Below are 16046 nucleotides of genomic sequence, written 5' to 3'. Positions count from 1 at the left end.
AACTGTGGCCAAATTTATGCCAGGGAATACTGGATGGAAAGTCTAGCAAAAATTTCTATAAAATCTTGCATGTGGCATTACATTCCAGTTAGACTATTTAAAATGTTCTCTACAGAAGAGTGTTGGAGATACATAATCTAGGGATACTTTTCATAATTATGGCCTACATAAGGCCTGCCTCAAGCTTCACAAGAGAAGGGCTTCTCATGAGAATTCTGGGGTCCCATGAAATATTTCATAGGGTCCTGTAAATTTCCTGAGATGCCCTCTTTTGAGGAGTCTTATATAGGCATGGGTTTTAGATATTTATTTTATATTTATATATAGGTCTGTCTCAAATGTCCCAGCCAGTCTTAAGAAGGTGATTCAACCAAAGATGAGGATAAATCTCTCTTTGCTTCTGTAACCCAGCACTCCAATTTGTGAGGTGCCCTTCAGGCACACTCCCCTGTTTCCCACACAGGCATTTTCTCTCTTTTGGTGCCAAATAATTTTTTAAAAAAAATACAGCAGTGTTTCCCACATTTTTATGTTCCAGAAAAATCTTCAACAGTGAAGCAGTAATATACTCTTAAACAGCAGGAGTTATTGCAAACCTGGCAGACCCACACAGTTATCTGGAAAACCAGGCAACCTACTGCCAACACAATGATATGCCATACGTTTACAGCAGCTCATATTTTGCTGGTTAAATGTTGGCGAAACCCATCAATACCACCAATATGAAAATGGAAGCAAGGGATATGGGCCTGTATATTTATGAACAAAATATTAAGCTGTAAGGCAGCAGGGGCTATTTCAGGTGTTGCGGGGGGGGGGGGATATTTTTATTTCTTAGTTATTGGAGCTATTGGAGTACACATCAATTGGAAGAATATATGACTTCATATTTATTATCTCTGAAATGAATTTGTTGTTACAGAAATACTGTTAAATGAAAGTGTCCGTGAAATGTAAAGCACATTACTTCTGAAATCAGAGATATTTGATGATGTGTTTGGTAACACTAAACAGTAGTTTGTAGTTCAGTCATTGGGCAGTTAGGTAGCAGGCTATGAGGGCCTAAGCTAAGTCATCAAAGTAGTGAGTATTTGGATGGGAGACTGCCAATGAATACCAGATGTTGTAGGCTATGTTTCAGAGGCAGGGACTGGCTAAACATACCTGTGAGTATTGCTTGTCTAAGAAAAACCTATGAAATTAATGGGCTCTATATAAGTTGGCCAGTGACTTGAAGGCATTCACTCAGATATACGCACGCACACACACACACAGAGATGAGGCAATGAGAAAATACAGCTGCTGAAGATCTCATTCTAGATAATAATGGCTTAAATAGAACATTCTGCACAAGGCAGCATCGTGTGCTGAATAGGTATTGCAGTGGGACTTTTATGGATGGCTCAGGAGGCTTGACAATGTGTTGAAGATATAGCCCTGCCTCCTAAGGGCTGGCTGACAACCTCCACCTTACCAGAGCTTTCTATCGGTGCAGGTATACAGTAAATGTTTATCACTAGGGTTATGCAAGAAAATCTTGCATGCCATCTTTGAATTATACTATTTCTTTTCCGTATTTGTCCAGCCTAATTATTGTGCTTCACACTTGATCATACTGAGCCATTTCTATCAAAATAAGAACAGTGTTCACTTAACTCTCCCTTTAGATTAGGATTAAATACGTCTATTAAGCACAGTGTGATTTTGTGGTTGCCCTTCTGTTTTAGGCACTCTTCACTATATGTTACTTAATTGAATGGGAAACACAGACATTCTGCTGTCATTACTCAGCCAATGATTAGGTGTCACCAAACTAGCTCATTGTGCTGCATGATTTATTTGACACAAGAGGATCTGGTGGTAGCTGTTTATTACACTAATGAGAACAGTGTGTATAACTGACTTAAATATTATCTTACTTTTCTTCAGAGGCATGGTAATGTGCATGGTTCAGCAACAGAAATAACAAATCCCTGTTATATTTCATTCTTAAAGGAAACATCATGCCCCTTGAATCTCAGGAATATCCTGTGCAGACAAGATGATTTTCCAGAGAGTTCTTCTTTTGCAGTCTTCTTGTAGGACTTAAACTAACATCAGAATACTTGTACATGCTGTAAACACAGAGTAAATGGCAATTGAATGGTGTTGGTGTTACATTGGGTGGAGTGTGGCAACTGGTGTTGGATTTTCACTGGGTGGCGTCTTCAGCCCAGACATCATCTTTCCTACATATTTTATTGAATAATTCTGGCTTAGACAAGAGCTTTCATGGTGGCTTGATTAAGAACTGTTTGACTGTGTTCAAAGATAGACCAATGTTAGTCTGTAGAATCAGTATGCTCAAAAGTCTTGTAGCACTTTTGAGACTAACTGAAAGAAAGAAATTGGCAGCATGGGTTTTCGTAGACTTCAGTCTACTTCCTCCCATCAGTGGTCCCCAAACTGTGCTCTTTAAGGGATTTTGGACTTCAGCTCCCACAATCCCAGATTATTGGCCAACATGGCCAAGGCTTCTGGTAGCTGAAGTCCAAAATCTCTTAAAGGACAAAGTTTGGGGACCGCTGTCCCAAATGCATCTGAGGAAGTAGACTGAAGTCTACGAAAACTCATGCTGCCAATTTCTTCCTTTCAGTTAGTCTTGAAGATGCTACAAGATCTCTCCACATACTGAATTTGACAGTGTGAGCATGTTCACAGCAGTTGTTGAAAAGATTGGTGGGATAGCCAGAGATTTGAATGAATACATTAATGATAAAGAAAAGAACATGCTGGATGAGTTGTAATTGTATATGGCAAAAAGAGTTTTTGTATAGTTACTTTTGGATATATTTTGTCCATGTGTTGTTCCTGCTATAAACATAAGAGGATCACTAATCTCATTTGAGCAGTACAATTTCCACTTGCATTGCCATGACAAAATGGAAGTACGTACTGACAGGGCTATTTCCCATTGTGGGTGTACAAAGATGCATCATTGAGCAGTACAATGTATAAATGTGTTTTACATATTCACCTTTCTGTATAGTGGAAAGAATGCAACATCAAAGTACACTGAAATGAATTTTATTGAAAGATATAGGATGAATTTGTCTAATATTTCTTTAGACAGGGGAGGAATGTTGTGGTCCTTTAAGTGTTGCTGTATTGCAATTCCCATCAGTTCTAGCCAGTATAACCAGTGATAAGAAATGATGGGTGTTCCCCACCTCTAGGATCAGGTCACTACCTTGAATGAGGAGGAGTCACTGACGTCCTGTCTGACTTTTAGTTTGAATAAATGGCAAGTGCTGTTTCTGTCATTTAGATAGGCTTTGCAGATGTCCTCAGTCACGCAGCTATTACTTTGTGTAGCTGTGATTTTTCCTGTAAACTTGCACTGATGAGTTAAGTGTTGCTTGTCACATTAGATGTTATAAGCATGACACAATCTGTTTTGTATTGGTTATTTATTTGCTAGTGTAATAAAGAGAAAAGTCTGCTTCTTAAATCATAACCCCTTTTTCTCTAAAATAGTGATTTGTGCTGTCACTTGGGGCTAGATGAAGTAAGGAAAGAGTCCAGGGTGTGAGGATCATATTAGACAAGGATCATGGTTGATGTTTTTCCCTCTGGGAAGGGAGTGTTTGAATTCCTTGACAATGACTACTATACAGCAAGCCAGTTTATTTTCCATATTGTCTTTAGCCCTCAGCTGGTTTTTCTACCAAAAACAGTTAGCATGCACAAATGGTCAAAGAACAGCATGGCTTTGATAGCTTAAGGAATGAGAGCTATACAGTACCTCATTTGGGGGTACACTTTATCATGTCTACTGGACAGTTCCTCTTTCCAATTGTTATCTGTGGTTGCAATTTGTTAGAATCACGCTTTTTTGCCATTTTCATGTGGCTACACTCATCATCTCCTTAATTTTACACAAACACAGCCCCCCACAAAAAGATGCAGAAATCAGAATTTGTCCTGTTAGAGGAATTTGTTATCCTAGTCCTAGTACAGTATGTCAACAGTGGAAATGCTGTTGATATTAACTGGCTTTACACATCTACAGGAACCGAAGCCTGTTGTTTTGTTCCTGCACCTCTAGTAACCAGACTAGATGGAATTCTCTTCACTTAACTTTGATCATTTAGATGTCTCATGTGTTATCTTGATGCTGCTTTATCCTTCTTAAAACAATAAGCATGACAAAAACCACAGAAGCGCTTGCATTCCTTGGAAAAAAATGAGTTGAACTAGCAGAGCCAGTCGTTTTTTAGCAAGAAATATGTTACTTCATAGAATAGGATAATAATAAAAGTAACAAACAAAATTTATCTTCTATTTCAAAACATGTTAATTTGTTTTAAATTCTTCCCATATCGTTTGACTTTTGGCAAAGGAATTTAGTGTACCATAAATTTGCAAACCACATAACTACTTGAAACTTATTTTACATTTGCTTCTATAGCCAATGGTCAAGTACACTGCCGAGCTTGTTATTTTGTTTTTTCTCTGTGATTCCTTTACTTACCCTTAATTTAAGCCTCCTGTAGGAAAATCCTAATGGCCACCATTATTTGAAAACCAGGCAGGTTGATTGTCACAAAGTGATAGCATAACCTATAAAGCAACATAGCCTTAACTTTTCCAGTATGCAGCTCAGTGTGGACTTCATGTTCTAGGTGTCTAAGTACTGTATCCCTGCTTCCTGCCACTTAAATCTGACCCTTTATGGTCTATGCCACTACCAGAGGCAGAATGCAGGGTGGGCAAATGAAACAACTTTGTTTCCTCACTGCTTTCATGCTTACAGAGGGCAGGTGAATAGGCTGTAACTGCAAGTAGAACCACCATCAGAAACAGGAGGATCTAGGCATTGTCAGTGGATTCCCTGCAAAAGTATGGGACTTAGCAAAGAGCTAATCCAGTGTCATCCTTGATCCAGCTTCTTCTTATGAAGATCTTTGCAATGAATGTAGTATTACTGTGTGAGTATATCTTATCTGAAATGCTTGGGACCAGAAATGCTTTGGATTTTGACTTTTTTCAAATTTTGGGATACATGTATTTGCATTGTACATAATGAGATATTTTGGAGATTTGGACCCAGGTCTAAAAACCACATTAGATATGTTTCAAATTCATATAGCCTGAAGGTAATTTTAGGCGGGATACACACCGCCATATAGTACGTATTGTATACGTACTAGGGTTAGGAAGGGGCGGTGCTTCCGCACCCCCCTAACCCTAGTATGTATACAATACGTACAAGATGGTGCCGGCCCTTCTACAATGCCGGCGCCATCTTTACGTACTGGACGCATAGCATCCAGACGTGTCGCGGCGCTAATGACGTAGCGAATGCGCCCTTGGCTCTTCGCTACGTCATCCGTGCGCCGCAGAAAGAAGCTCCAAAATGGAGCTTCTTTTTTGCTCCACGCGGGAGCCTCGCGGTTTGGATGCTGCGGCTCCCTCGCGGAGCAAATGGCGCCGGCGGGGGAACGCCGCAAAGCGGCGGTTTGTATCCCGCCTTAGACAGTATTTTAATAATTTTCTGCATGAAATAAAGTTTCTGTACCCTGAACCACTAGAAAGCAAAGGTATCACTATCTCAGCCACCGATGAAAAAAGTTTTGGTTTTTGGAGTATTTCGGATTTTGGAATTCCAGATAAGGGAGACTCAACTACAGTACACAAAAAGGGTATAACTCCATTGTTGGAACAGGTTCACTAGCTACTGCTTCATTTCCAGGCAGAATTCAAAGTATTAGTCATGACATATAAGGCCATATACTGCTTAGTTCCAGACTATCTGAAACACTGTGTCTGTTCCTATGCACCTACCTGAATCATAAGGCTCTTGGTGGACATCAACTCATGGCAACCCTATGGATGAGACATCTCCAAGACTCCCTGTCCTCTACTGCTTTATTTCAGTCTTGTAGATCATTCATGCTCATGACTTCCCTTATTGAGTATATCCATCTGATGTGCAGTCTTCCTCTCTTTCTATTACCCTCTACCTTTCCTAGCTTTGTTTTTCCTTCATGAGTCATTCCTTCTCACGATGTGGCCAGTCAGCTCTGGTGTCACAAGAAACTACAAATCTCAGGATTCCATTACATTCAGCTATGGCAGTTAAAGTGGTATCAACTTGGATTATTTCTGCAGTGCAGATGCAGCCATTGTCTAGCCATTCTTTTGGATACAGCCAAACTCAAAAGCAATGTTTGTGATGCTTGATCAACACTGTTGCTGTTTCTAGTTTGGTTATCATGACAACAACAACAGCAGTCCTCTTCTAGGATAGTCTTACCTAATTTAGATTTTAAAAGCTGACCAGCATGATCAAATGTTTATTGTTTGTTCAAAACTTATTTTCCTTTAGAAAATCCCTTCCTCGATGCCAAAGAATTAGCAGAATGCTCTCCAATGAGTCCTTGCGCCCTCCTGTGTACAGCCGTTCTAATTCCCAAGCTTCTGTTGATAGCACTTCCATGGAAGATTTCTGGTGTGAAGTGGAGAATATCAAAGAAAGCACGGAATACAGGCAGGATGAACAAACTGTGTTAGAAATCAAGCCTCCTGATGGTGAGCATACCTGTTTCAGAATCAGATGCATCCTTGCATATGCTTTATTTTCCATATTTCTGTTTCTTTTTGGAGTTCTAACCTGATTTTTTTTTTCATCTTTGCTCAGCAGTGTTCACCTGCAAAAGAGGACTGGACTCCTTTTGTACCTTTAATAATTGTGCAGAAGAAGGGATTTCAGCAGTTATGGCTTTTGCATGTTTAAAGGTATAGGAGCTCTGTCCTCTTTTGTGTCTGGCTACTTTAATTAGCTCTGTATAGCACCTAAGGTTTATACAGGTGGGCTGCTTAGTATTCCTTGTTTCAGTTTTTCATTGAAAATATTAGACTTGAAATGAATTAAGAAAACAATAATTTACAACTTAGAAATTTTGGAAACTTGTCCTTATATGCAAACCTGGCAGGTTTCTGCTGGAAAATGCAAAGAAAAAAAAGATAGCCTGTGGTTTTTTTTTTTTTTTTTAGTAGTAGTAGTTATTTCTTAACCCATAGCCACAATCCATTTAAGAGCTTTTAGATACCGTTTATTTCAAGTGGCATAAATTTCCTGCCAATATGTATATTTTTAATTGCTATACTAAAATCAGTAATATTGGCTTCCTGATTCTAAATATATTTAGTCAGAAATATGTTCCAGAATTCAGTAGGATTTATTTCTTTGTAAATATGCTTACCAATATAGCATATAAAATTTTGATTACTATCAGATGATTTTACCCTAAATTCCTAAGTCTGTCAAACAATTTATTTCCATGGAAATATGAGGTGTGGGCACTGGAGAGATCTGGATGTTAACTACCAGCATGGAGGCACAAGAATTTATTATTAGGCGTGGTGATCTTTCAGATGTATATTGTTTCATTACCCTCAGCGGCCAAATGAATGAATTGGATTGCTCCTCTAGAATACACCTTTACTGCCACCCCAAAAATTAGAAGGAAAAATCCTTGGAGCAAAAAAGTCAGATGAAGGCTAAGTGCGCAGAGTAGATGTGGAATGATAACCATACAATGTGAGGTGGGTAGAAAATTGTGGGACTCAAATTAGAAAGCAATTCCTGGAAAACAGCATGGCTAGCTGACTGGAAACCCTGACTGGGCTGTAGGTCCCACATGTCAATTTCCTAAAACAACTTAGAGGTTAGAATTCTGAGGAACAAAATTTGTCGAATGATTTTACAATGCCACTTCCCTTTTTAGTTGCTTATCAACCCACTCCTACTCTTCCACAGAAGGTGAACTAGAAGCTGAATGGCTGCAAGATGTAGGTTTGTCAACATTAATATCAGGATCTGAAGAGGATGATGGAGAGGCATTATTGTCCACCCTTACCCGAACCCAAGCCGCTGCAGTGCAGAAGAGATATAATACTTACACTCAAACAATGAGAAAGAAAAATAAGCACACAGTCAGAGATGTGCGAGATATTTTTGGCATCAATGACACTTCTGTAAGTAGTGTAATTAGTAATTAATTTGAGAATGTTGATATTGTCTTTTATTATTGTGATAACTCATTTGTTTCTTATACCACGGAATATTTAATACTATTAGAGTATTGTCCTGGGCACTTCTGAGGGATGGCTGTTAGCATGAGGTCAAAGTCAACACTTTTTCCCAGCATCAGCTGGTAAGATAGCTGACACCACTCCTGAACTGGAATAGCTTGACTGTAGTATGTAGGTATTGTTAACCTCAAGACTGGACTATGGTGACTCACTGTGGCCTAAATCCTGTTATTAGTTCTGACTACAGTAGATCCATTGAACCAATGGTATTTACCTGTATTGACTTACCACTGAATGGGTCTATGTTAGCAAGAATTAACCAACAGGATGCCAGTCCAATCCAGGGCTTTTTTAAAGGTTGGCTTGGAAGCTGCAGCTAATGCAGTATGTTGTTTTGAGGTTGTTTGGCTGGAGCAGCTTCCCAACAACATTCAATGTTTTTAGTGAAAGAAATGTATGGTTGCCAATATGCTATTGGGCCAAGTTCAAGGTAAGAACTCTGTCACAGTAGTCACCAAGAGCAGAACCTTTAGTGTTCCCTTTGAAAATTCCTCCCTACTAATGTTAAGTCCATGTCTACAGTTTAGAATTTTAGGTGCCTGTTTCAGACACATTTATTCAGTACTGCTCTTCCTGCAGTTTGACCCAACTATGCATATCAATTTTATTATGTGATTGATTTAACTTTATTTTGTCTTTATATGAATGTGATTTTCATGTCAGGTACTACTGTGGAATTTTTGTGTTCTGCAGTATATACATTTGTACAAACAATTAAAGTTGTAGGCATCATTTAAAGAGGCTTTTTGGCACCCTGCTATCTGTTCATATGTTGCAAACATGTACCAAATTGTGCCAAAGAACACCAAATTCTTGAACTTGCCTGCATTTAGCAAATTAATTATATGCATTTCTGTTTCATGTTGAAAATGCAGATTCCTCTGCTTTTTGTCAGGATAGATCAGGTTACTGAACTCTTTTTTTAATCACTGAGAATCTACGTTGCCTGATAGCTTCATAGATTTCACTAGATATTGCCGTTGAATTCAAATCTTTCTCTGCAACCCCGAGGGCTACAAATTTTGTGTGACAATTATATTTTCAAGGATTTGCCTACATAACCTGGGCTAAATCCAGTAGTTTGCTGGTTGAAAAAAAAATGTTATTTGCTCCCTTCTGAAGTTCTCTCTACTGCCCAAAAAGCCAGCTCTGGGAGGATTCCTGGGCCTCTAGAGCCAGTTTGGGAGGTACCTCCCTTTTAATTCTTGCCTCTCCAATTTCTGCTGGATTTTTCCATTTCCTCAAGAGCAGCTGACAGTTAAATCTCATCCCTTGTTTCTGAACTTCATTTCTCCAAATAGTGTAGGACCTGACATAATGTTTTTCACCTAGTGAAGGTAAACCCTGATTTCAGTATTCTAATGTATCTGGTTTTATGACCTTTCTAAAAGATAAGATACTTCTTAGAGATTGGATCTATTCTAAAGGATCTAGTGGTCATATTAGAATAGAACCACTGCACTCAATGGGATATTATTATTATTATTATTATTATTATTATTATTATTATTATTGATTTCCTTTCATTGTGAAGAATTCTGTATTCAACCCATGGTTTTGTTAGAAATGGATTTCTAACTAATGGATTCCCACCCCTTTTTTACTTCCAGTATTTAAGTAAGTTTCTCTGTGGTTTTAGAGACTTTTAGAATGTATTTGCACTGCTTTTCCTGTTCCTCTTTGACAGTCAGCTATTAATTGCTTAATATAATAATCCATCAAAGAAGAAAAATGCCTTCTTTCCTTAACACTGTCTAGTGTACTCCAAAGACTAGTCTACCTTGTGCATTTCCAGTAACTTACATGGTTCAGTAATGCCATTCCACAAATACTACACATCAGTTGTGCACTTCTTGTTGGTTAAATATGTCATATACATAATATCCATCTGAAGAGGTAAAATAACAGAAATAATATGAACTTGTATTGAGGAGAAGAAGTAAAATTTGGGAAAGATGGTTTTAAGATGGAAAATAGGTCTTGCCACTTTGGAAAGCCACTTGCTTTGAAGTAGTAGAAGTAGTAGTTGTTGTTTTCTTTAAGACAATACCTTTTGAAGTTTTCAGAGATATAGCTGTGTGAGTCCCTGGAAATTTTGAAATGTATTGCTTTAAGGAGTTTAAAAAAAACAATTTAAAATCAAGTTGCAATTGGGAGACCAGAAAGCCCAGTAAGTGGTGTGGAGAATTCACATTCTCTTAGCTTTTGACTAAGACAACCACCTCTCTATTGTATTGTTTTTTAAGTATGTTTTATGTTTTTAATTCCACACTGTTTAATTGTATTTTAAGGGGTGGGTGGGTTGAGGGTTTGGACTGTATATTTTAACTTTGTAAGCTGCCCCGATGGCTTTTTGTAGAGAGGCAGGATATAAATAAATTATTATTATTATTATTATTATTATTATTATTATTATTATTCCTCTGAATAAATCTCACTAAGAAAATTCTAGGACAAGGTTGCCATAAGTTGGAGGTAAACTGAAGGCACATAACAACAAAGCATTATAACCTAAAGAAAAATGAAGATATAAATATTTTGCTCTCTCTCCTGTTCACTGATAATTACTTGTTATTATGGCATTATTTTAGTGATTTCCAATGACAGCTCAGATAATATGACAACCCAGTGCTAAAGAGAGGCATACTAGCTATGTGGGTGAAGCTGATGTCCACTACATTATCAAATTACAAGTATATTAAGCATTTAGATATTTGTGGAAACAGATGATTTCATAATGAATATTTTAAAGCCTACACATTTCAGTCACACCCAGTGCCATTTATGTTGCCACCGCATTTCATCTCTATTTTTGTACTGCATAACATAATCTTTTTTCTGGGATGCCAGTAGTAGCTGGAATGCAGTAGTTAGAACAGGTTCTGTGGATTTGGAGTTACAATATTATGTTCCGGTATGTACGTGTTTGATTTTATTCACCATAACATTGCATAGAAAGGGGGAAATGGTACAGTCTTTCATATCAAACTGCACAAAATTCACTGCAAATATAACATTGCAATATTGCATCAAAGTTAAATTATTCTTATACTTTTGTTTTTTTTTTTTTGCCCACCAGCCTACATTTGAAGCTATACCAGTGTCACCTGTAACAACCAATGGTTTCCAGCTTCCTGTGCAAAAACCAGGTTGGGAAATGCTTAGTTTTGAGTACATACATAGCTTCGTTCTATACACAAATGTGGGAGAGACTTTGGCCATAACATCAATATTATGATTGGTTTTATCTGTACTCTGTTTAAAGCAATGTTTTAAACTGATTTAAATACAAAAGAAATAACTGTTTCTTTTATATTCTTATATGTTTAATCTTATACATAATTATCTCACATTGAATTTAGTGGGACATATGTTTGGGTAATTGTACTTAGGATTGAATTGCAAATCTAGTAAGTGGGTAAAATAATTATGCTATTATTTGGCAAATATCTTAAGATGAATGCACATTGAGGTACAATGTCTAGGCTTTCTTTTCCCCTGACATTCTCTTCATTGCACGTCAGTGTGCCATCCCATGCTGATCTCATAAGTGGATCTGAATTGATCAAGGGCTGAGTAATAAATATTATCCTATATGAATTCCAAAATGGCTGCAATCTACATGTGTCTCTCTCACTGCAGGCTCACAGTAATGATTACAGAATTTGTTGATTAGAACAGTGGCAGCTGCTTGCTGCTTTCATAGCTTGCCATTATGTTTATATTATTAGAGGGAAACAATATAAAACCTTTCTTTATTTTCAGCAGGTAACTGTCTAGAATATGAATCTGACAAGAATAGCCAGTTGGTGAAAGAAGAGCTGTCCTTTGATGTCTCATTCTCAGAATCAATCACAGTGATTCCAAAGCACAGAGAAAGGCATAAAAATCAAAGGTTAAAAAAGGATGAATCTTCTTTGACTGTAAGTTTCATCTCCTCAGAATTATACACTTGGTTGTTTAATCCCTCAATGAGCTGGTTTCCATCTGAATTATGGTCTTTAAATGGATTTCAATGTTTTTTTTGGAGGGCAAAGCAGAGCTTCAAAATATATTGTGGTGTTTTGTACAACAGCCCCCACAGTGCCCAGTGAAAGCCACATCAAATGTCCTAAGTACCCACTTTCTGAGAATTAAAGTCCTTCACAAAAGTAAAGGTACTCTGGAAGTATTACTATTTGTTTGGTGGGCATTTGGGATGCCCATGCAAGTAAGTAAGCAGCCAGTTGTATGACAGAGCAACCAGCATTATCCAGCCTGTGTAAACTGTCTTGTGTTGTACCACACACAGTATGGTACAAAAGAGGATGCTGTGTCAAATTTTAAACAAGCAAAATAAAATCAGTACAGTTTCTTCCTCAAGTACATTACCTCTCCCCCTATGCTAGAGTTTATTTGGACATGCATAATAAAGCCAAAGCATTGTTCACAAGTCCATTTTTACATCAACAAAGCTTGGATCAAAATCAAAGCATGCACCAAATATTTTAGTTCTCTCACAGTCTCCCTAAAGAGTGGATATTGCCTCAAGAATTCATGTCAAGGGGGAGGAAAAGGAATTCCATAATGTTATAAAAATCCTGTATTAAAAAAAACATCGTATCAGTTATGCTTAAAGAAAACGTATAAAAGGTTTAACACCATGGTGTGTCATGCTGCCTGGTTACATTGTTGCACTATTTTATCTGTCTCCAGATAGTTTCAAAACAGAGTTTAATTTATATAAATAATGGATGCATTCAATTTTCAGGTTTCTTCACTCTTTAACATTAAAGTAATTTATTGTAATTAAATAATATAGGAAGAGCTGTGTCAAGATGGCATGTCCTCGTAAATGTTTGTTTCCTATGTCTATGTGCAAATGGTTAGCCATTTATTCCCTAGGAAGATATTTCATATTGCAGTAATTCAGGAACGACTTAGGGAGCTGGGAATGTTTAGCCTGGAGAAAAGAAGGTTAAGAGGTGATATGACAGGCCTGTTTAAATATTATGGGATGTCATATTGAGGAGGGAGCAAGCTTGTTTTCTGCTGCTCCAAAGAACAGGACCCTGAGCAATGGATGCAAGCTGCAGGAAAAGAGATTCCAGCTCAACATTAGGAGGAACTTCCTGACAGTAAGGGCTGTTCGACAGTGGAACACACTCCCTCGGAGTGTGGTGGAGTCTCCTTCTTTGGAGGTCTTTAAGCAGAGGCTGGATGGCCATCTTGTCGGGGATGCTTTGATTGAGATTTCCTGCATGGCAGGGGGTTGGACTGGATGGCCCTTGTGGTCTCTTCCAATGCTACGATTCTATGATAAATGGGGAGAAGCACATTCACTGATATCCTGTACTGTATCACCTTTCGAGAGCTAGCATGGTATAGTAGTTTGAGTGTTGGACTGTGACTGGAGACCAAGGTTCAATTCCTTGCTTGGCTATGAAACTTGTTGGATGACCTTGCACAATGCAGAGTAGGCACTTTGCCAGCTCTGCTATTCAGTAACATACTGGATACAGATATTATGAAACTGGCCTCTTCTAATTCCAGCATATGTATGTCCACTTATGAAGACATAACTCCCTTACAGGATTTTGGCCGTTCTCCATAGACATTTTGCACATTTATGGGTATGCTCTTATGAATCTGTGTTGCTAGAACACTGTCCATTTTAAGTTCAAAGGAAGGCAACAAATTACAGTCTGCCCTTGCCTTACGCAGGGGATCTGTTCCAGGGGAAACCCCCCCCCCCCCCCGTAAGGCAAAAAGTGTGTATGCTTGAACCTTATTAGATATAATGGGGCTCGTGCTTGCCACGCGGCCATGCATGTGCCATTCTCTCAATCTCCCAGCGGCTTCCGTGTAAGCTGGAAGCCGCCTATAATGAGCCCACGTATGGCGCAGGCTCACTGTATTTGTTTAAACATTCAACAGAGTGTCTGAAATCATCTTTACAGTTTCAACTCTGTATACAATTGAAATTATAAAGTTAACTTTTGGACAGCCACTAAACTGTACAGAAGACATTATCTGTCCTTGCCTGCAAAACCTATGCTGAAACAATTATATTGTGCTATGTGACCTCCCTAGTATAACTCTGTGATAATGATTATTTCCTCATGTGTTCCATGTGCTGGAAGATACTGTTGCACTCATGGCTTGTAAGCCTAGACTTGGTCTGAACTATCATGGCTCTTCTTAAGTCTGGTTTAACAATGGCAATAGTTTGCCCTTCTATGCAGACTCCTAACTGGGTTTGGATGGAGGAGTGAAGACATGTATCCTATGCCACTTCCAAAACCCTGTTCAGTTACAGTTGAGATGGGAAATATGAGAAATCTTTACCATTCTTTTTTTAATCAGGTGCATCTTTTTTTAAAGAAAAGGAAAACAATATAAGGGATTGGCTGCACCTACAACATTCTATTTCAAGATCATAACACAAACACTACCAGCAGGTGACCTCTCAGTGGGCATAAAGGAGACCTCCAGAGCATACAGCCTCATTGCTGACAGAACTACTTTATGCTAGTGGCGAGTAACTCCTGCAACATTCTACCTGTGGCAGATCCCTGTACCGAGGTTGGCCCTGCAATTCCAACCTCTAGGAAATCCTGCTACTCACACTGTCCTTATTCCTCCAGTTCTCCTCTTTCCTGAATTAGGTTCCTGGGTGTCCAGGCAACCTCAGTGTAGACAAGTTCATGTATTAGCATTGTGTTCTTTATGGTAAACTTGACCACCCTTTGATTCAGGGTAAAGGAAGAAAGTCTGACTCAGTTTTGTTAGAGACCAGACTCTTGTTCTTTCATTAACTCTTAATTCAAACAAAATAACAAGAGAACAATAATAAAATTATTGTTTTATTATATCCTGAAGAATAGTAAATGTTTTAAGTTCTTAGCTAAATACTAAGTTCCAGTATTGAATTCCAACCATATAATGATATTCATCCTTTGTTATATCAGACTTTGCCCTTCTGCCATTTCAGGCAACTAGTACACATTTATTTCCCACTTTAACTCCTCCAACTATGAATTCTCAAATGTCAACCCTGCCTGAAACCCCAGACACACATTCCCTCTTTTTATACTTTCTGGTCCCCTTCACATTCTTTCTGAACTGTCTCCCTTAAAGCCAAGTCCTCCTAGCACCTCCTCCTACTGCTCCTCTCAGATTCCAATCCAAAGAAGTTAGGATTGATGACTGGGCTCAGTAGTCTTAGGATAGCAACCTTAAGTTCTGAAAACCATTCCTTTTACTCAAAACCTTTTTTTAGACAGGATTTTAGAACTGAAGGCTTTTAATGAAGGGGCTTTTAAGAGGGCCCTGTATTATACTATTTATTAACTGCTTTTTATTTATTTTTATGTGCCTGTTTTAAATACATGCAACCACATAGTGATTTTTAGAATCTTAACCAATTTAAAAAAATATATTATAGAACTTTACAATTAGGAAAAGCCGACTGGGACTGACTGCAGTTGGAGATTTGTCTCTTAATGACATGAAGAAAATTCGCTACCTCTCTCTGATTGAACTTACCGCCTTCTACGATGCTTTGGGGATAGAGCTAAAGAGGAACCGAACAGAAAGGATTAAAGGACGAGGTAACAGCATACAAAATGGATAGTCATGATTTTTATTACTCAGCCAGTATTGCTCATCAAAGATCTGTTATGTTTTGACATTTTTTTTCTGAAGAAAGTGGCCTTTTTGGAGTTCCGTTGGCAGTGCTGCTGGAAAATGACCAGAAAAAGGTTCCTGGGATAAAAGTTCCACTCATCCTTCAAAAAGTGAGTAGAGCAAAAAGCCAACATCAATTGTGACACTAAAATCTCATTATTGATTGTATTAATCTTTAGAAAAGACATTCCATAAAAATGTTCAAGCATCTTTCAGTCTGAATGCTGGAGTTTATTTCC

At 38.2% G+C, this 16046-nt stretch overlaps 1 protein-coding gene across 6 annotated transcripts in view; it reads left to right on the top strand.

Annotated features, from left to right (window-relative positions):
• Positions 1 to 16046, top strand: part of LOC121917316 (rho GTPase-activating protein 28-like) — a 98206-nt gene that overhangs the window by 55336 nt on the left and 26824 nt on the right. For 3 of the 6 annotated variants that reach the window (XM_042443171.1, XM_042443168.1, XM_042443172.1), the window contains exons 2-7: positions 6371 to 6573; positions 7805 to 8022; positions 11219 to 11288; positions 11905 to 12062; positions 15566 to 15731; positions 15826 to 15917. In XM_042443171.1, the coding sequence (XP_042299105.1) occupies positions 6371 to 6573; positions 7805 to 8022; positions 11219 to 11288; positions 11905 to 12062; positions 15566 to 15731; positions 15826 to 15917 (907 nt within the window). Of the gene's footprint in view, positions 1 to 6370; positions 6574 to 6682; positions 6781 to 7804; positions 8023 to 11218; positions 11289 to 11904; positions 12063 to 15565; positions 15732 to 15825; positions 15918 to 16046 lie in introns of those variants that run through there. The other 3 variants (XM_042443173.1, XM_042443174.1, XM_042443169.1) reach the window with 3 other exon arrangements.

The sequence above is a fragment of the Sceloporus undulatus genome, unplaced genomic scaffold (genome assembly GCF_019175285.1).
Source record: "Sceloporus undulatus isolate JIND9_A2432 ecotype Alabama unplaced genomic scaffold, SceUnd_v1.1 scaffold_15, whole genome shotgun sequence".
In the NCBI taxonomy this organism is placed as follows: Eukaryota; Metazoa; Chordata; class Lepidosauria; order Squamata; family Phrynosomatidae; genus Sceloporus; species Sceloporus undulatus.
This window is presented reverse-complemented; position numbering and strand designations above follow the sequence as displayed.